This window comes from Chenopodium album, chromosome 23 (genome assembly GCF_948465745.1).
Source record: "Chenopodium album chromosome 23, dcCheAlbu1.1, whole genome shotgun sequence".
Lineage (NCBI taxonomy): Eukaryota > Viridiplantae > Streptophyta > Magnoliopsida > Caryophyllales > Amaranthaceae > Chenopodium > Chenopodium album.
Window position 1 is genome coordinate 33,028,908 of NC_137856.1, and position 21,338 is coordinate 33,050,245.

The 21,338-nt window shown below is 34.0% G+C and overlaps 1 protein-coding gene and 2 pseudogenes across 1 annotated transcript; 2 read left to right on the forward strand and 1 right to left on the reverse strand.

Moving 5' to 3' along the window:
* Positions 1-5,006: 5,006 nt before the first annotated feature.
* Positions 5,007-5,747, forward strand: LOC145609333 (ethylene-responsive transcription factor ERF098 pseudogene; annotated as a pseudogene).
* Positions 5,748-9,995: 4,248 nt separating this feature from the next.
* On the forward strand, positions 9,996-14,486 carry LOC145607408 (uncharacterized). The gene is made up of 6 exons (XM_081663071.1): positions 9,996-11,535; positions 12,338-12,520; positions 12,565-12,861; positions 12,934-13,223; positions 13,320-13,602; positions 13,723-14,486. The coding sequence occupies exons 1-6, from the start codon at positions 9,996-9,998 to the stop codon at positions 14,484-14,486; spliced, it is 3,357 nt and encodes a 1,118-aa protein (XP_081519197.1).
* Positions 14,487-18,494: 4,008 nt separating this feature from the next.
* LOC145607832 (ethylene-responsive transcription factor ERF095 pseudogene) lies at positions 18,495-19,344 on the reverse strand (annotated as a pseudogene).
* Positions 19,345-21,338: the final 1,994 nt, after the last annotated feature.

Consider the following 21,338-nt stretch of genomic DNA (forward strand, 5'->3'; position numbering starts at 1 on the left):
CTTATAAAAATTAAAGCTTTTACACGAGGCTACCGCAATTTCTATGAGTAACAAATTTTGTTTGTCGAGTAGAGGTTTTGGCGATCAACAGTTAAAATGCTTTTTTTTTTTTTTTTTTTTTTGAAACCCAAAAAAAAATGTATTTATTTACAATTTTGAGAAACTTGGAATTTCTCCCTTAATATATACCAAACTCAAAAAAATTTAAGTTCAAATTAAGTGTCACGAGATTTGCTTGACTATTGACTTTCTTAAGCAACCAAAGGTCAATATCGACTCAGGCCCTATTCTTTTGAGATGATCTGTTCTGCTTTGCTCTACGGGCTCAATTTGCTGTGCTCTACTGAAATTTGCTCTGCTTGCCCGGAAGCTCAAATGAACAAGGCCTCACTTTATTAACACCACCATACCCGTATGAGCCGTACCGTATCGGTTAATTAAATATTTCCCGTAAACTCTCCGCAAGTGCTAGTTGTAAATGTCGAACACGAGACCTTGAAGACATTGTGGCAATGGAATTTACTTTTTTTTCCCAAACGTATTTTGGCGGCCTCATTGCAGCTTTTCTCTGCATGCATAATTTCAGAGTTTCTGCTCAATCATCATTTTAGGTATTTTCGATTTCTTTATTCTCTTTTAATTACTATTAATTAATTTTTTATTTTACAATTTTACACTTAATTGCTTCGTTTATACGATTAATTTTTAATTTCCACCGAATTTGTTTCTTTATCCATAGATATGATTTTAAGTATATGCAATTTTTCTGAAACTTAATTTCAAATACGAATAGTTGATTGCAAACATATAATATGTTGAGATATGTACAACATTGTTTAATTATTCATTATTCTGGTGAAAGATGATGATATATTGATATTAATCATTGATTTTGAGTACGAAAATTCAAAATCAGTAGGAAAAAATTGTGAACTTGGTATTTTATTTCAATTTTATGTTGATAATTAGGACTTTTCCTTAATTAGTTGGTTGATTTTTTTAGGTTTAGGCCCTGTTCTCTTCACCTTAAAAAAATAATATTAAGTAAAAATAATTTCAGTTCAGTAAAAATAAGTTCAGTTCAGTGAAATTAATTTTGAGTTCAGTAAAAATAATTTCAGTTCAGTAAAAATAAGTTCAGTTTTCTTAAAGAAGAATTATAATAGAAAATCAGTAAAAATAATTTCAGTTCAGTAAAAATAATTTCAGTTCAGTAAAATTAAGTTCAGTTCAGTAAAAATAAGTTCAGTTCAGTAAAAATAATTTCAGTTCAGCAAAATTAAGGTGAATCAAACAGGGCCTAATTAATGTTTAAACATTAAGTTTTGTTTGGTTGGACAAAAGTTTCAGCTATATTTGGTAATCTATAGGAAAATTAGATTGAAGATTAAATTTCTTGTGTATTTTGGTTCAAAATTAAAAATAAAATAAAAAATTGGAAATGGGAAGGAGAGAATGGAAATGAGGTGTAAGGCCGTGTTCTTTTGGACTGAACTGATTTGAACTGAACTGAACAAAACATGCTTTCCATTCTTACGGAAAACTGTTTCTACTATTGAGAAAACTATTTTCCACCCCTTTACAAGCCATATGGAAGAGAATGGGAATTTGATTTCATCACAATCGATCACACTTGTACTTTATTCATAATCTTCGATATGCATCAATGTTGGTTTACTACTCTCTTGCTTCTTTTGCTAACATGTTTTTGTTTGCTCATTACTTGCTTTGTGTATACTTGATTAAAAAGTTAGAAATAGATACTTGAATGCTTTTCTGCCATTCATTTTCCATTCTCGATATGCCTAATTTAGATTATTTTTTTTTAGGAGTTTCTAGTACAGTCTTACAGTCACTATCATATAATTTTCTGTTGGCAAATTGAGTTTTACACCTTAATGATCCTGGACTCAAAACTTCCTTGGTAGGCTCGTTATTATACCCACTCATTTTTGTTGGCGAAAGTGCTCCTGCTGTTATTTACCAGTACATGTTTTTGTTTATTTTGTAGTTCATCAGCCGGCTGTTTTGTAATTTTTACTAATCTGTAAAGCAGAGGATCTTGCATCTCTAAACATATATGAAATCCTTTCTATTCTATAGGGTATGATATACTTCGTATATTTTTACTACTTGTTAGTCAACTAATATTAGAAGATTGATACTTGCTGTAGTTTGGATGCCACCCTAAGCTGCATTAGTTATTATCAAATACTAGGCTCATTGCTGCTCTTATTTGGTTACATGTTTCTGTTTCTGCTACTTCTACCGTGGATGCTTATAAGAAACTCACTTGGTAGAACTAAAATTTTTTCATCAATAGAAAGATTAGAAACACCTAACAATCATTTTTGTGTGCGTCTTTCTCATACAGTTAAGTGTACTTGAATTCAACATAAAGAAATTGCCACTCCCAAAGCGTAGTAGTTTCTTACAGGCTTGATCTCAGGACTCTCAGCCCGCCAGGATTGATAATAACTTATTAATCTTGGCAGGAGGCGGTATCAGAAGTTCAAAACTTAGTTATAATCATGGCATGTTACCCTTAGAGTTGCTATTCTTGGCAACCTAAGGGATGGGTGTGTTTCGTGCTATTCAATGAAGCTGTCTGAGGATGATTCATTATGTTCTCTAGTTTCAAATGCATTATATCATGATCTTTATAATTTAATTTTGTTTGCTACTTGTATGCAATCTTTGTTTACTGCCTCTGCTCAAGTGGAGTTTATGTAACGCGGGGTTGTATCCTGATGAAGCAATTTAGAAAGTTGTCTCAATTAGGAGAAGTGCACTTGTTTGCCTTCTGTCTGCTTCTTCTTCTGATGCATCTCCATCAAATAAACAGTGCAGTAGGTCATGTAGGGTGATCGTTCTGGATTTTCAGTTCCGTGTAGCTGATAGTGAACGTTAAATTGCAGCTTGGATGTTATAACAACTCTAAATAGATTGGTAGCTCTAATTTGGATGCTTTGCTCTGAATTCTGAAATCAAAGAATCCATCCTCATCCAGCTCCCCCTTGAACCGATTATTGATAGCTCTGCCTTTATTCGCGTCATTATTTGTCATAATGTGTCACTGGTGACCACACATTCAGCATATGATATGCTGAATAGTTCACCAATCACCACATAATTAAGTAATGATGCAGCTACAATCGCGCACCTCAAGCCTTTCTTTTACTTGGTATTTAACAAGTTAACAGTCATAGACTCAAAGTTACTACTTGTGTAATCTGTTATTTTTGTTGGTGTTATATGATTACTAATAATTAGGATAATAATGTGCGTTTGTTGTGGATTTATGCTTTGGTTACTTTAGAAATCCTATAAATGGCCTAATTATAGTTTCAGATATACCTGCTATATCAAAGAAAACTCACTTTTCCTAGAGTTGTTTCTTTTGTGACAGCTTGCTTCTTTTAATAAAATGTTGGATTTTCCTATATGAATGCCACAAGGCTGAAGTATAACGAACCGTTTTCGGAATATGTAACCTCTGAAATGTTGCTATTTGTTTATTTCGAGTATAGATTTTTCTTAATTAAGCTGTGTTTTATGATATGGTTTGGCTAACTGAGGTGCAGACTCCAGACAGAGTAAGCAGCAGGGCATATGTAACATGTAAGTATGTTAGACTAGCCAGTCACAACTCATAAATAATTAGTTTGATTGCATTTGAGATGTATAAAATAAGAAGTCGCCTTATAATTAGTTTTACATCTCTTATATTCAACACAATCTTAGTACTTGACAGAGATGACTGCAACTGTTGAAGGCTTATGTTAGACTAGCCGGCCGAAGAGGTGAAGGCCAACCTAAAGAAAGCATTTAAATCCAAGACTGGGAGTCTTGGGAGTGCAGTGGATTTCAATATAAACATGATGGTCATCACTCCACAACACCGCAAAAATATGTGAAAGAACATGTATGATAGATACATCAATGTAAACATGATAAATTAAAATCAATTCCTAATGTTGGATTGCAAATTGTAATAATTGACTAAATAGTAGCATGTACCAATGTACCATCATAATACCGATATGTCTAATGGTAAAAAAACGATGAGGCCAGGTAAGGACTTAAGGAGATGGAGTAATGACATTGGGACCAAACTATCAAACCTCATGGTACTCGTTTGACGGATTTTCCTTATCACCTCCTCAAATGAGTCTCCCTTAGCTTCTTTAGTACCAGAAACGGGTTGAATTTTTATTTGCTATTTTTATGCTATAATATACTTTGTCCTGGAATAATAATATGCATGTCCGAATTGATCGTATGATACAATTAGTGTTTGAAAATTTTTAACTTATCCAAGCAAGTGGTGAACAGGCCTCTCTTTTTTAATATTTTGTTATTAGTGTGTAGTCAGAACTCAGAATCTACAAGACACTTAAACGCTCTGTCTCTTTCTCGAAATTTTTTTGTGTTTGCAATGTGATTTCTCCTTCAAAAATTATCTTATCTTCCAAGCATTAAATATGGGTTCTCTCACTAACGCCCTTGATTATGCCATACGTAGCAAAAGACAAAGTAAGATCCAAGCATTTAATTTAATGCTACAACACATGAACTTCTTGAGTCATAACAAAAGCATCTAAAACTGTCACACCATTTTTTGGTCATAACATTAAAGAAAAAGATTATAATCAATCGAATTATTAACAGTATCAGTAGTACGATTAGACTCAGTACAAGTGTACAACAACAAAAGAAAGGTTTTTGGTATGATTTTAGACTTTTCAAAGATCCTTTTTGAAAATATTTATGTCAAATCCAAGAGAAAACACAACCAATTAAGCATAATCTTATCGAGTTAGCTGCAACATCATGGGCCAACTTCGTTGAAAAAGTATTTTGGAATAAATTTTATAGTTTTTTAGTCAACGCATGATTTCAACTTGACCTTTTCATTACACAAAAATTGTCTAGATTCTCAAAAATATTTGACTATATAAAGACACTTATTTCACTACAAAATCTTACAATAATTTCAAGTCAATTTAAACTAATTCTTCTCGACGACATATATATCATCTAAACAAACAGGACTTTGTTGATATGGAAGGAACATCTAGAGGGAAGCAACAAGAGGGAGGAGACGACGTCCGTTACCGGGGGGTACGAAGACGTCCATGGGGTAAGTTTGCGGCAGAGATTCGTGACCCGACAAAGCAAGGGCAACGAGTGTGGCTAGGGACGTTTGACACGGCTGAGGCAGCGGCTCGAGCCTATGATCAAGCCGCATTTAAGTTAAGAGGTCATCTTGCAACGTTGAATTTTCCAAATGAGTATTACGCGAAATTAGACCCTATACCTCACCTTCCTAACGTACCAAGATATTTTGGTACTAATCGACCGTCAGATTCGACGACTTTGGGTGTTAATAATGGAAGGAGGGTTGATAGAGGGAGCGGTTCGTCGATGGGGAATACATCCGGACAACCTTGGCAAGAGAGGCAAGTGATTGAGTTTGAGTACTTAGATAACAAAGTTTTGGAAGATATGCTTAGAAGATCAGAAGAAGATGATTAAAGTTAATGTTTTTTTTAGGTCTATTATTGTACTACTCATTACTACAAGAACAACCTAGTAGAGATCAATGCCGTTGGCAAATTCTAAGCTAGGTTGATGTATGTACTTATCAAATATGTTTTTTTATCAAGTACAACAAAGAAATTATGAAGAGTCAACCATGTTTTAGCCTTTTAGGGTATGAAATAATGTAGGATGATGAAATTCATTTGCATACGTTAAAGCAAAAAAACCATTGTCGTTAATTCGTTATTACTTATTAGTGAATTATTAGGTGTTAGTTCTAATTTCGTAAATTTTGAGCTATAATTAAAACTAAGGATTCCATCTAATATACTCGTATTTATGTATTTTTATCGTATCACTAGGATATAGGGTTGTTGTTTGCTAGACAAGACAACTACAACAAGATATGGTCTTTTGCTTTATTGCCATCAATGTCCATGTACAAGCTCACATGTCGTGACATATAACTGATATATATAAGGTGGCACACTATATAATTAATAATTTAAATTTATTCACGTTATAATTTTATATTGCTCATTTCTTTCCGACTACTATTTTATTTTATTTTATTTTATTTTTTTTTTGAAAGAAGTCTAAAGGACATTAAATTTCATTAATAATAGTCATACGGCATCTACAATTGACAATTAACGATAATGAAAACGAATTTAACAAAATCAAACAAGAATAAATCGGGGAAGGGCTAAGAATCCAAATACATAAATATAACAATTCGGCACATTCTCGGTTCGTTGTCTCATACAACTTTTTGATTAGATCCGTCGCCGCTTCGTAATTTTGGGAGAAAGAAAATTCTTGTGTTGATTCCGTAACCCGAATCCAAGCCATAATCAATAGTAGCCCCGCACAACCAGAGACCAAATTAAGCACAAATAAAACCTTGTCTTTCGAAGGAGTCCGAAAAACCTTATCTTTCGAAGGAGATCGAAAAAACCTTGTCTTTTGAAGGAGATAAACCCTTTCTTTCGAGGGAGACATTATTGTAACCTAAGAAACAAAATTAAAAACTTAAAAGAAAATAAAGATTGGGGCTTTCCACCGGTGAAATCTGATGGAAGCCCCTTCAAAATTGACAATGGAGGCTAAACTTTAGGAGAGAGAAGAGAGAGAGAGGAGGCTAGGGTTTTTTATTTTCTATCGTTCTACTGTACTATTTTATATTTTTATAAGCTAAGTTTTCCAAACAATCATACTTCGTAGTTTTTTTTTTTTTTCAGGGAACAATCATAATTTATTTAAATTTAGTAAATACGAAGTATATATGTTATTTATGAATGTTATCTACCAAATAAGAAAATAAAATGAAGCCTAAAAATGCACTAACTATATCTTTCAGCTAGTCCTTTTTAATAGCAACGAATTGTCAAAGTTAACTAACCCCCTCATAAACTTTATTGAAATTGTCTTCCCATTAATTTAGCTAGCTATAAATCATTTTCTATTTCTTATTCATTTTAAAAGATTATTATCGGTACGTAAGTACATACGTTGGAAGAGTGAGTGAGAGAATTGTGAACTTATAATGAGGAATGAGAGGATGGGTGGAGGTTTGGTGTTGCAACTTGCAAGCTAGGGAGATACTTCATTCACTTGTCGTCTGGTCATATGTTAGCTTAAGTAGTAAGTTTAATTCGAGACTCAATTCGAATCCTAGTATACCCAACATAACATAGCTAGCCAAATAAGGATCTAGCTAGGTAAGAGTCTACGTAGTGTCTGGATGTGCCGATAGGCTAGGCGCTTATATCACTACTACGGAGTACTAACAAAATCGTTTAGTAAAATTAAGTTAAACAAAAACTAGGCTCATTTTAACACACAAATAATAATAATAGTAAAAGATTTTTTTTGACATTGATAAAAATGAAACTCTCGCTCTAAAGTTAAAAATGTGCCAATGAAAAATGCATCTCTATGAATCAAGTCATCAATAAGATCGAGTATAAGACCCAACATCATAAGACCATGAATTTTTTTATTTAAAAAAAAAAAAAAAAAAACAAAAACAAAATAGAAAAAAAATTAAAGATCATACGACCACTTTTCAAAACAAGTTCAACCCTACTATACTATATTCGGAGAATCAAATTGACTAACACCAAGCAATTTGCAAACAACACCTTTACTATAATCTTTAGACAATAGCAATTGCAATTTGTAAACCCTCAATAGTCAATTTAAATCTCTCATCAAAAAACCTTGCACAAACAATGAATCAATTTTGTCAACCAGACCTTTAATCAAGTTTTTTTTTTTTTTTTAAATAAATAAAAGGAGATTTCACTTATAACACCAAATCTAGAATTTTCGATTTCATGATTTGGACAAAAAGTGAAAAAAAATATATATCTTTTCGTGCAAAGAATCAATTTTCATATCTACCATAATATTATCTCTACATGGTGTCAGATACGTGCATTTAAAATGTAAAGTGATCACTTAACTGTCAATTTAATACTCGTATGACATTATTGTTCACAATTTCAAAATAAAAGAAAATACACTCTTGTACGAAATAAGAGCTTATACGAAATATTTCTTTCAAAATAACCACAAAAAATAAATAAAAAAATAAAAAATAAATCCTTAGATTGACTATATATGTTAGAAGATTTTTACACCTATATCTAGACCTCCAATGCTAGCTTAGCAAACTAGGCTTATTGAGATTTTAAGGAAACCCCTTCCTAAAATGTTCTTGAGGATGAATCTCACAATAATCTTAATTGACATTAGACCAAGTACAATTTGATTGAAACCCTAACTTAGCTTGCTGGTGAAGAGAACGAAATTTGTACAGAAATTATACGAGTAACGAAATTATCATTTCTAAATTGAAAATTTAAAGACCACTCTGTAGTGTTGGACATCTATACTAATTTATTAAAAGACGTTTCTAACAACGTTTACGTGCCATGTAAGCTCCCCTCACTACGCCACGTCACCCATGCAATTACTCATAACACCACGTGGCTCTCCCTTCCATTTGTTTTCATCATATGTCATTAAAAAAATGTTAACCATAAGATTTGATCACACAACCTCTAATTCCACAACTAAGTGTCTTACCAACGAGCTATGTGATTTTTTTATGTAATATATTGAATACAAAATATTAATATCTAGCAAATGACAATATGAACAAAAAATTTAATTACAAAGAAAATTTAAACATAAATTACAACATATATTAATGACCAGTTTCATGTAAAAATCTGGGGCATCGCCCGGGTCCATAAACTAGTGATTAAAATTAAAATGTGAGATAGTAAGAGTAAATCAATTTGCATAATTGCATATACGAGTAATAAAGTATCATGTAAGGTATGATCAATATCGTCTTTAACCGTGACCTCAAATTTAATTCAAGAACAAAATTACACTACAAACCAACAGAATAAATGGAAACTCATAAAATAAAACTTTTTTGTTAAGATCTGATGGAACTTAACAGCATGAAAATTATTCCCAAATCTTAAGAATCTTGCAGCTTTCTTTCTGATAAATCAATGAATAAAAATAAAAAATAAAGATTCATGCATAAATATCGATCATCCAAACCAAAAAAAGTGAGCATCTTAGACACTTAATAAGTCAATGGTTGGACGTTAATTAGATAACCAAATAGGAAAAATTAGAAGTCAAAATAAAGTTTATGCCCACCCGTTGACAGGATAAGAATAGAATAAAAATTACTTCAATTTTGAAGCTAATAATTCTTGATTTATGATCAAATAAATAATTAAAAACTAAATAATACAAAAAATTTAATTTGCACAAAGCTGGTTGAAGATGTCCGTGACCAAAAGTAGAATGGTACAATTCCTAGTTTGGTAAGATTTCGAATATTTGGTGCCAACTGCCTATTTTATTTTATCAATTGCACTACAAAGACATGCCCACGTGGTAAGACCATTTTACCCATATGATTTTATGCACATACACATTGGTTCCCATACTACTTTTTTTTTCCCTTGAAATATTATGATAGTAAAGACTGAAATTCGCTCAATTTTTAGGCGTCAAATTTGTGTAAATAAGAAGATAGATGATATCACAAAAATGCATGATAATGTCTTAGAGATTTCTAAGAATAAAGATAAGTATATTATTTTTATTTAATATAAGAGGATCAAATGAAATGAATCATGATAGAAGACTCTATCTCCTCCACCAGGCTATTATCAAACATCGTATTGTATTGAGGATATATTTTGGTAGAATATATTTGTTTCTATCTTTTATATTGTTTCCTTATCTCTAGTAACCTAATTATGGTAACACTAGGAATAAGAGTTGTATATATGTTTTGGCCCCGATTAATGAAAGTCAAGCCGTGAGTTTACATAATTCTACATGGTATCGGAGCAAGGTTAATTTTTTTTTTTCTCTGTTTTCAGCCTTGAATTTTTCTGTGAAATTCGACGATGGGGGACACTCCTCCTACACCGCCACCGCCACCTACAAAAATTGAAACAAACTCTCCTTTCTACCTTGGACCGCAAGATCGGCCCGGGGATTTCATTACCTCTCAACGTCTCAAATTAAATAATTTTCATGATTGGTCTCATGCCGTGCGTATAGCGTTATGTTCTCGCCGGAAGTTTGGTTTTCTTGATGGTAGTATCACCTCCTTTGAACCGCCGTGTACGAAGGATGATTGGATTACAATTCATTGTATGTTAGTTTCTTGGCTCATGAACACAATTGATCCCGAGGTAAAATCTATGCTTTCACATTATGATGATGCTAAGAAATTGTGGGATGATTTACACGAGCGTTTTTGTCTTGTTAATGGCCCTAGAATTCAACAGCTAAAATCTGACATTAATCGTTGCGAACAAACCAAGACTATGACTGTAGCCGTGTATTATAGCAAATTGGTTGTTTTGTGGGATGAACTTGAAAAACTCGAACCCTTAATTGCTTGTAAATGTGGAAAGTGCTCGTGTAATGTGGGTAGACAACACACTGATCGGCGTGATAGTGACAGACTCCAGCAATTTTTGCTCGGGTTATACTCTGAATTTTATGCTCCCTTAAGGTCTACTCTGCTCTCGCAAGACCCGTTGCCCTCGCTGAACAGGGCGTACCAGCAGGTCTCACAAGACGAGAAAGTTCGGGGAATTTCTCGCCAACATGAAGACCCTGCCCCTGCTCTTGGTTTCGCTGTCTGTACAGGTGCAGGGAGGGGCCGTGGTGGTGTTTCTGATCGGCAGCCGCCGGTTTGTGGCAAGTGTGCAAAGGTTGGACATGAAACATCAAAGTGTTGGTCCGATAAGATATGTGGCTACTGTAAAAAGCGAGGTCATGAAGAAATTAGGTGCTATGATAAACATGGGTGGCCGGAAGATACATCCGGCAGCCAGAGGGGGCAGCCCTCGGCTGGTCGTGGTCGTGGTGGTACAGTGAAGGCCAATGCAGTCACGGGAGGTGGCTCGGGCTCGGATGACACAAGTTCCTTTGCTTCGGGTCGTTTATTTTCTAGTGAACAATGGAAGGCGATTACGGGATTGATGGGTAACGTTACTCTTTCCGATAATCGTTTGAGTGGTAAGTTTGATGATACCTCTTGGATTATTGACACAGGAGCTACTCATCATGTCACCGGAGAAAAACATTGGTTTTTTGATACAAAAAGCTTTGAATGTCCGGTTGGTTTGCCCAATGGAGACACGGTTTCGGCTTCTCTTATTGGCTCTGTTTGTTTATCGGACAAGATTACTCTCACCGGAGTACTCTATGTTCCTAATCTGAATTGTAATTTGATTTCTGTTTCGCAACTCAATGATGATCTTAATTGTACTGTCCAATTTAACTCTTATATTTGTGCTATACAGGACCAAACGAAGGAGCTGATTGGAACGGGAACTAGGAGGGACGGATTGTATTATTTTAGCAAAACGGACTTGGTGCATCATGTGAGTGCTCTTGCTGCAAATTCAGAGTTGGAGTTGTGGCATCGTCGTATGGGTCATCCTTCCGAGAAAGTAGTTAAGTTGCTTCCTACAGTTAGTAATAAAGCTTGTTTAGATAAAGGATGTGAAGTATGTATGCGTGCTAAGCATCCTAGAGATAGTTTTCCTTTGAGTGATACTAAAGCATCTAGAATTTTTGAAAAAATTCATTGTGATTTGTGGGGTCCGTATAGACATGTTTCGTCATGCGGTGCTCGTTATTTTTTGACAATAGTTGATGATTATTCTAGAGCCGTTTGGATTTATTTAATGAATGATAAAACGGAGGTTTTTCGTATGTTTTTATGTTTGTTGCTATGGTGGAACGACAATTTTCTCAATCTATAAATATTGTGCAAAGTGATAATGGTACGGAGTTTAATTGTTTGCGTGAATTTTTTGATGCTACGGGTATTATTTTCCAAACCTCTTGTGTGGGTACACCGCAACAAAACGGGAGGGTTGAGAGAAAACATAAACACATTTTGTCTGTTGGGAGAGCCTTGAGATTCCAGGCTAAATCACCTATTTATTTTTGGGGAGAGTGTGTTCTTGCCGCGGCTCATCTAATAAATCGTACCCCTACTCCATTGCTACAAAATAAAACTCCCTTTGAGATACTTTTTGATAAACCTCCCATGTTTGATGCCATTCGTACCTTTGGATGCTTATGTTTTGCTCATAATCAGAAAACAAATGGAGATAAGTTTGTGCTAGTAGAAGTCGGAAGTGTATTTTTGTGGGCTATCCTTTTGGGAAGAAAGGGTGGCGTTTGTATGATCTTGAATCTAAAGTTTTTTTTGTGTCACGAGATGTTAAATTTATTGAGGATGTTTTTCCATTTGCTACTCCGAAGGATGTTAACATTGAGCCTCATGAATTTGCGTCTCAATATGAAGTTCATGATGATTTTGTTGAATTTGAGCAATGTGATGGTAATGGGGCTAGTGTGGTGCAACATGAGGCTCGGGTGTTGGGTGATCAAGACCCTGCGGGTAGCCATGCTACGGCTGACCCACAGGGGGGGCTACGGGTGCAGCACCCTCGGCACAGCAGCCCAGCCAGCAGCTTGCGGCATACTCCACCGCAGCCAGGCCGCGGCCAGAGGGCTGTGACCACAACCTGGCTGCGGACCAAGCTGCTGGCAGCTCTGCTGGCGTGGTTCAGCAGCCCCAAAGCCGTGTTGAACATGGCAGTGATGCAAGGGAAACAGAGCAGCCCTTGGGGCGTGGGTTTCGAGAAAAATTCCCCAATGTTCGCCATCGAGATTTTGTGACTCACTCCGTTTTTGCTAACAATCCGGGTCCCTCTACTCCGTCTTCCAATGCTCCTTCAGGTACTCCTTATCCTCTAGCACATTATATAAATTGTGACAAATTTTCTGTGAATTATTGTAAGTTTCTGGCAGCTATTGTTGGTGGTCATGATCCGAAATCTTTTAAAGAGGCCATGAAACATGAAGGTTGGAGAAAATCTATGCAAGAGGAAATACGGGCTTTGGAAAATAATGGTACATGGACCTTAGTGCACCTTCCCCCCGGTAAACGTGCACTAGGGAGTCAATGGGTGTTTAAGACAAAATATTTGTCTAATGGTGATATTGAACGACTTAAATCTCGTTTGGTTGTTTTTGGTAATCATCAGCAGGAAGGCATAGATTATGGTGAAACGTTTGCTCCAGTTGCGAAGATGACAACAGTTCGGGCTTTTCTTGCAATTGCAGCATCAAAGAATTGGGAACTTCATCAAATGGATGTGCATAATGCTTTCTTGCATGGTGATCTTGATGAGGAGGTATACATGAAACTGCCTCCTGGGTTTGAAAGTGAGGATCCTAAATTAGTATGTCGCTTGGACAAGTCCTTGTACGGGTTGAAGCAGGCACCGAGGTGTTGGTTTGCAAAACTAACTACGGCTTTGAAAGGGTATGGTTTCATTCAATCTTACTCTGATTATTCCCTTTTTACGTACACTAGAGGCACCGTTCAAATTAATGTCTTAGTGTATGTAGATGATCTTATTATTTCTGGTAATCATTCCGCTGCATTAGTTGGTTTCAAGGCTTATCTCAGTGATTGTTTCAAGATGAAGGATCTAGGTCCTTTGAAATATTTTTTGGGCATCGAAGTTGCTCGTAGTGGTTCAGGTTTATTTCTGTGTCAAAGAAAATATACGTTGGACATTATTTCTGAAGCAGGTTTGTTAGGGGCAAAGCCGAGTGGTTTTCCCATGGAGCAAAATCACAAGCTCAGTCGTGCCACAGGTGCTTTTCTTGAGGATCCGGAGGCGTATCGTAGGTTGGTTGGTCGTTTGATTTATCTAGGGGTAACTAGACCTGATCTAGCATACTCCGTTCATATTTTGTCTCAGTTTATGAAAGAGCCGCGCATTGAGCATTGGGAAGCAGCTCTTCGAGTTGTTCGTTATTTGAAAGGTACCCCGGGCCAGGGTATTTTGTTGAGTGCTACTAGTGACCTTACCTTGGAGGGTTGGTGTGATTCGGATTGGGCGGCTTGTCCTCTAACTCGTCGTTCTATCACAGGTTGGTTGGTGTTTTTAGGTCATTCTCCTATTTCTTGGAAGACTAAAAAGCAACCAACTGTTGCGACATCCTCTTGTGATGCCGAGTATAGATCTATGTTGGCGGTTACTTGTGAGCTAAAGTGGCTTAAGGGTTTGTTGCTAAGCTTGGGTGTGCATCATCCTAAGGCTATCAAGTTATTCTGCGATAGTCAATCTGCTTTGCACATTGCAAAGAATCCGGTCTTTCATGAAAGGACCAAACATATTGAAGTTGATTGTCATTTTGTGCGAGATGCAATTACAGACGGGTTGATTTCTCCTTCCTACGTTCCTACGACTACTCAGTTGGCCGACATTTTCACAAAGGCTCTTGGGAAGACACAGTTTGATAATATTTTGTCCAAGTTGGGCACTTATGATCCTAGTGCTCCAACTTGAGGGGGGGTATTGAGGATATATTTTGGTAGAATATATTTGTTTCTATCTTTTATATTGTTTCCTTATCTCTAGTAACCTAATTATGGTAACACTAGGAATAAGAGTTGTATATATGTTTTGGCCCCGATTAATGAAAGTCAAGCCGTGAGTTTACATAATTCTACATATTGTATGATCGTACGTATCAAAAGATTTACAAGAGCTAGTTGTAACTCATCAATAATATCAATAGAATTGTTATTGATTCATCACAACTTATAGACTAATAACTAGGTATTTTATAATTTATATGCCCTTTAAATTATAGATAAATTGAGACTTTTATAGAGACAAAATTTTCAAAGTCTTAAATTATGTGGATGCCATTTAATCAAATTAATCAAGTACCAAGTTTAACTAGTTTTACCCAAAACTCGTTTACATTACATAAGTTATAATTTTACATTAAGATTTAGGGTTTGTTCACATTTACTGAATTGAGCTGAACTGAACTGATTGGAGCTGAACTGAATTGAGCTGAAATGAATATTTTATGAGAGAGGGCAATTAGGAGCTGAACTGAATTTAAGTAAATGTGAACAGACCCTTATTTAAATAAATGTGTTTAGAGAGCCACAAGGGAATGATGAAAATCAATCCCAGACTCATTGTCTTTCTTGAAATAATGAAATGTAAAGTTCTACATCATATCGATACAAATGTCCGATGGTATGTGAAAGCGGCTCAATTCGATTGTAAAAAAATGGAAGACTTGGAATAGAATCAAAGCAGTATTTCAAGATAACCAAAATACTATAACTATATATATTTTTGTAAATTTGTTTAATATTATTTACCTTCCTAATACTATGTATTTCTTGCTATTGCTTGACAAAAGTTGGAGAAGCTGAAAAAACAACTTGCTAAGATGGCGTTGATCAAATTGTCCGAATAGAAGTTATTTATGCGTCTTGTTGTAGACATATTCATTTCGGATTATGAAAATATTGTTGCCATGATTACATAGTCATTCGATCGATCTCCTTCTCTTGGAAGTAAGCCACAAGGCAGCAAAAGAGAGTGCACTGTGCACCTCCTAGATGGCTTGTTAAAATTCTTAATGTAGAGTGAAGAAACAAGCTAAGATTCAAAAACAAGAATAAGACGTAGTTCAAAATATTGTGATTAATAAGACGTAGTGATTAGTTTATAAATTGGTATATGTTAAATGTTACGAGTATCAAATATCGTATTGATAATGAAAAATGAAAATAGAAGTCGCACCATTTTGCACAAATATGACAACAAATATGGAGTAGAATCATTAGAGCAAATTTCATAATTCTACATAAAAAAAAATTTAAAAAAAAAAAAAAAAGCAAATTTCATAATTAAGACTATCTTGTAAATCTTACTACAAGTAATAATTTGGACTATTTCTTGTCAAAAAAACAAAATAAAAAAATAAATAAAATTGGACTATCTTAGGGTTAGTTTGAATATGGGTTAGGGCAACCATGAGACAGACATAGTTGTTTTTAGCCATTTTGGAGGAGTATGGGCTGCAGCTATCCTGAATTGCTATTTTATTTGGGCCTTTAATTTTCTTAATGGTAAAGAGCCCATACTTACATATAATCATCTACCCTGTAAATCCGCATCTCACAAGTCAATAAGTTGGTGATTATAATAGTACAATTTTTTTTTTTATTACTTTTTTTATATGTTACTTTAACTTTTACATTATTCATTATTATTTTTTTTTATGCAAACATTATTCATTATTATTCATCTACGAACAAAGTGCTAATTTTGATTGAGTATTATTAATAATATATAAATGTAAATTTATTATAGGGTAATGTAGGGCTGCATATAAATGTTTATATAATGTCTAATTTTTTCACTTTTAGCTTCTTATATACAGCCCACATAGTTTTTTCCTTTATTATGTAAACCATTATTAGATTAGTTTATATCAACATTTTATGGTTTTGATATTAATAGTCGAAGTTATGCATTGACATGTGTATAGATAAAGTGATCTACTTTAAAAGGCATAGGATGTTTGTAATATATTTAGACTCAAGGTTAGGATATTAGTTGAATTATATTCAATTCTCGCCCAAAGTAAGAGAAATTTCAATTATAAGATATGCCTAAGCTTGACATCTAGTTGTCAAACCTTAATGTGTTTTAAGTCTTAATTCAAGGGATCAATCAACAATACACTTCTCCCATGTTATTGTAATTTTACAATAATGTATAATTAAAATAAAAATTAAGGGTAATACTCATTAGATTTTGGTAAAGTTTTGGGTGAGACGGACTCACGTGAGTCCACTATCATGTTTTTGGTGTCGCGGGCCTCACGATCGGGTTTAGTTAGCCCGTGCCTTTTTATTGGACTTTTGTTATTGAGCCCGGTCTCACGTGAGTCCGATCTCACGTGAGTCCGTTGGTTAAATTTTATAATTAAGATGAAAAGAACATTTATACTGTGCTACAAGCCAAGATACAAGAAAGACGAAGATAAGTAGAACTTTTCATTTGACTTACAGCTAAACATGTTTAATCACACACTAATCAATCCAGCAAAGAATCCAACACAATTGGAAATTTGGAGAATAAAACATAATCCAAGCTAGCAACATCAGCGGCAAATGAACGTACGACACAATTCCACAACGTCGTTAGGAATTTCACTATAATCTCTAAGAATTTCAAACTTATGGTACGGTAATATTACATAGCATAATGTCTTTTAAGTTGCACTCTTTTTTTTTTCTTTTTTTTTTTTTCTTTTTTTTGAAAGATAAGTTGCACTCTTTCTAATTAAGCATAGACCACATATCTAATATTCTGATAAAGATAGAAGGAAATAATTCCATACAAGAAAAACCCTTTCTTCTTCTAAATACGAAGTACTTGCAAAAGTTGCAACACTTTTTACTTGAAGTGAAATTATTACTACGGAGTATTATTAGATTGTTTCTCTCTCAATTACACTTTATTACATATTGTTAAAAAATGAACCAATTATATTAAAATAATTTAGTAGACATATTTCAAATAACTACAGTTAAAAAGTTATTTGTTGTTGTTTATTACCCCTACTAAACCTACTTAAATTGATTCTTCATTATTTTTTCTCTCACCCAAAATATTAAAATTATCCCTCATTAGCTTCACCCACTCTGCTATTCATTAATTTATTCATTTAAATGTATCGAATCACTAAAGAAGTCTACCTAAACATAACATTAACTTAAACACGTATGTTGTGACAGTGAGTAAATAAAAATCGAAATAGTGTTCTTTTTAGAGATGAGGGGAGTATGATTTATTTTTCTTTTTTTAAATAGGGTGGGTCTCAGAGTTGGAGGTAATAGATCATCTAATTTATATTAAAAAAAATATATATAAATAAATAAATAAAAAGAAGGCTTATTGATGAGAGTGATGTGAAGTAAGTGATCTAGTGATATGATGTTACCTGGAGACTAAGGAATAAGGCCGTCAAAATGAACCGATCGACGGGCTTTTTTGCAAAAATGGGCCGACATATCTCTATCTTCTTCATTTTTCATTGATGCTTGCACCAATGCACCAATGGAATGCAAATATGAAATATTTCGTATGAAATACTACTATAAAGTTACCTATTTTTATCATTGGTTATTATTTGCACATCACCCTATCTTATAACTTATATGCCACAAAAAAGAAGAATATTTTAGACGATAGAAAATTAGTTTGAATTTTCTTCTATGTGTCTACCACCAAATTCGACCACTATATCATAGCAAAGAAAATGCACCACATTGCAATTTAAGTCCATTTTGACTTGGTTGTAATAAAATCATTTAAATTTGAATTTTAGTAAACTAGTTGCTTAAATTAAGAAATGGTTGCTAATTGCTATCATCCATATAATTTGATATAGAACAAAATTAATCATAATTCTTTTTCTTTTTTTTTTTTTTTTTTTTGGAAACGACATTAATCCTAATTTGTTACAAGTCATTTCACAAACAGTTCATTACACCTAAAAATACATATTGTGTCAAATAAATGTAGACAATCGTAAATATAATACCATATACATAGAAATGCATATTGAGAAAATCATATCATACACAAAAGTAGTCGTAAAAGTTATTAGATTAATCAATGATCATCAACAAACACAAATTAAAGTTCTCAAGAAAGAACGATGTAGCCTTACGGAGGAGTGAGGCCGATTGTAGAGGAAGAGAATGAAGAAAGGATGTTACATTATGAAATTAGTTATAAATGCAAGGACACATTGTCCAAACTCGAACATGCTCGTTCGAAGTTTTTGTAGAGCTTGAAATCAAATCATCCGCTATACATGTAGCTTCATTGTCTTCCACCCTTATTATTATCATAATCGAGAAGCTCTTCGAGCAGCTTATCATCATAATACTCAAATTCAAAAACTTCCTTACCCCTATCTTGCCCAACATTATTCCTCGTTGAAGAAGATGATGAGGAAGAACCTCCCCTAGAGGAAGAACCACCGCGAGGCAGGTTATACTCACTAGGAAAATTAAGTATAGCCAAATGACCTCTCATGTTATAAGCAGCTCGATCATACGCCCTAGCAGCTTCCTCAGCCGTGTTAAACGTACCAAGCCAAACTCGTGCACCATGCCTAGTCGAGTCACGGATTTCAGCCGCGTACTTCCCCCATGGACGCTTCCTTACACCTCTATACTTAACCTCTCCTCCTCCACAATCTTTATGATCATCCTCCATTTTTCCTTCTTAACTTTTAACGTTACACTCCTAAGAAAAAAAAAGTATAGTGTATATTGTATTATGTGTATATATGTTGTTTTTATGCTATATAGCATGAAAATATAATGACTTAAGTGTTAGTGAAGTGAGTACAAGTTATATATAAGGTGTATGAAAAGCAGTAAAAAAGTACATCTTAGGTTGGCAAAATAGATGGTCCAAGTTTCGCCAGTTGTAACATCCTACGGTCCACATAAAAACTATAGATTAGAAATGGTGGCACGTTTGATAACAAGTTTCGTCAAATTTGAAGACTTTAAAAATGAGTCCAATGCACCTGGATGAGTTAAAGTGGAAGAGTCAAGGTGATGGCTTTGAAATATAAAAAGAAGTCTTCAATTCTTTTGGTGTATGTTTTGGTCTCTGCTTCTAATCTAATTAACCAATTATAATTCTTAATTTTGGCCTTTTGTGGGACAGGGTAAGGAGACTAGAGTTAGTTATGTGTTCGTTGTCACACGTGTGGAATTTCCTTCCAGAATTTTACTTAAACTACACCACAAATTATGTTATGCTACGGCCGAGGTAACATCGTGATAATATAATTAAGTAGAGCTGTTAAACAGGTCAGGTTGTAACAAATTTGTGTTTGTGCTCGTGTTAGACATGTCACTTTAGTTAAGGAGTTTGACATTCATCCCGCCTATATTGTATATGATTAATTGATCTCGTAAAATTCTTGATGCTATCCCAATCTATTCAATTAAACGATTTACCGTGGGTATCAACTCATTTAGGGTGTTATGTTCAGCTTAAGTTCAATTTAATTCAGTTCAGCTCCAATCAGTTTAGTTCAGTTTCTAATTTTCTTCTCTCATAAACAGTTTAGTTCAGTTCCAATCAGTTTAGTTCAGTTCAATTAGTTCAATTTAGTACAGCTCAGTTCAGTAAATCACAAAATGCCCTTAAGTTATAATAATATTAAGAAATATTTGACCATAAAATTTTTTTTATTAATATTTATGCCCACTTTGTTATGTTTCTATATAAAATCATGTTTAGATGATCCTATTATGCTAGTATATTAAATACTATAAATGGGTAAAAAAAATGTTCAACATTAACCACTTATTTCATGTCCGATTGATGTTATATAGTCATATCGGGTCAACATTTTAAGTCAATATTTGAGACCAAGTCAATTGGTGAGTACTACATACTGTGTGGTGCTGCTAAACCCAAATTCTTTTGGAGATGGTTTGTAATTTTGCCTACACTTGATAGAACATTATTTATTATGGACCGTTATGATGGTTCCAGAAATGTATTTATGGAGTACAACTGTAAGGGGGCTCCATTTGGACCAGTTTAGTTATGGCTTGTCACAGAAAAACATTGCAAATTGACATAATGTACTGTATGATGTATCCAATTCTGGTTAATCCATATTTTTTATCCAAATGTGAACTCGAATTTATTAAAAACTTGTCTTAACTTATTTTTCTTGGAATGGAAAGAAGAAAGTGAAAAATGACCTAATACAACAACATATAGTCTGAAGTTACCAAAAGTACAAGTCACAACCAAGTAATTTAAAATTACAATCACAATGAACAAAGTACTACCTGTAAAAAATGTACTCCGTATATACTAATTTTATTGAGAAAAAGGGGAATTATAAGTTTGTGTGCCTCTCGTGTTTTCTCAAGTGAAAAGTTTAGAAGTTGCAATGTAATTGTGATAAGGTATTATAAATTGACAAAATATTATTGCAAATCATATATTGACAAATTATTAAAAGATGATCTAGGGAGCAATTCAATATATTTAATATGTGGGTGTCCGTATCTCCTCATACTCAAGTGTATAATCCTTGTACCACCAGGACCATCGTTCTAGGTGCTTTAATTTTAGGTACATGACATACACATTCAAAATTCGGGTAAAATCACAGGATACGAAATTCATTAAACTCGTGTTCATATTCTTGTCATGTTTCTACCTTTTATCTTTTTTTTTTTTGTTCTTGTCTATGTTGTATGTATGGAAAGTTCTAATAATTTTCAAAAATATTCTTTCATCCATTACAAAGAGATATGATTCTTAATG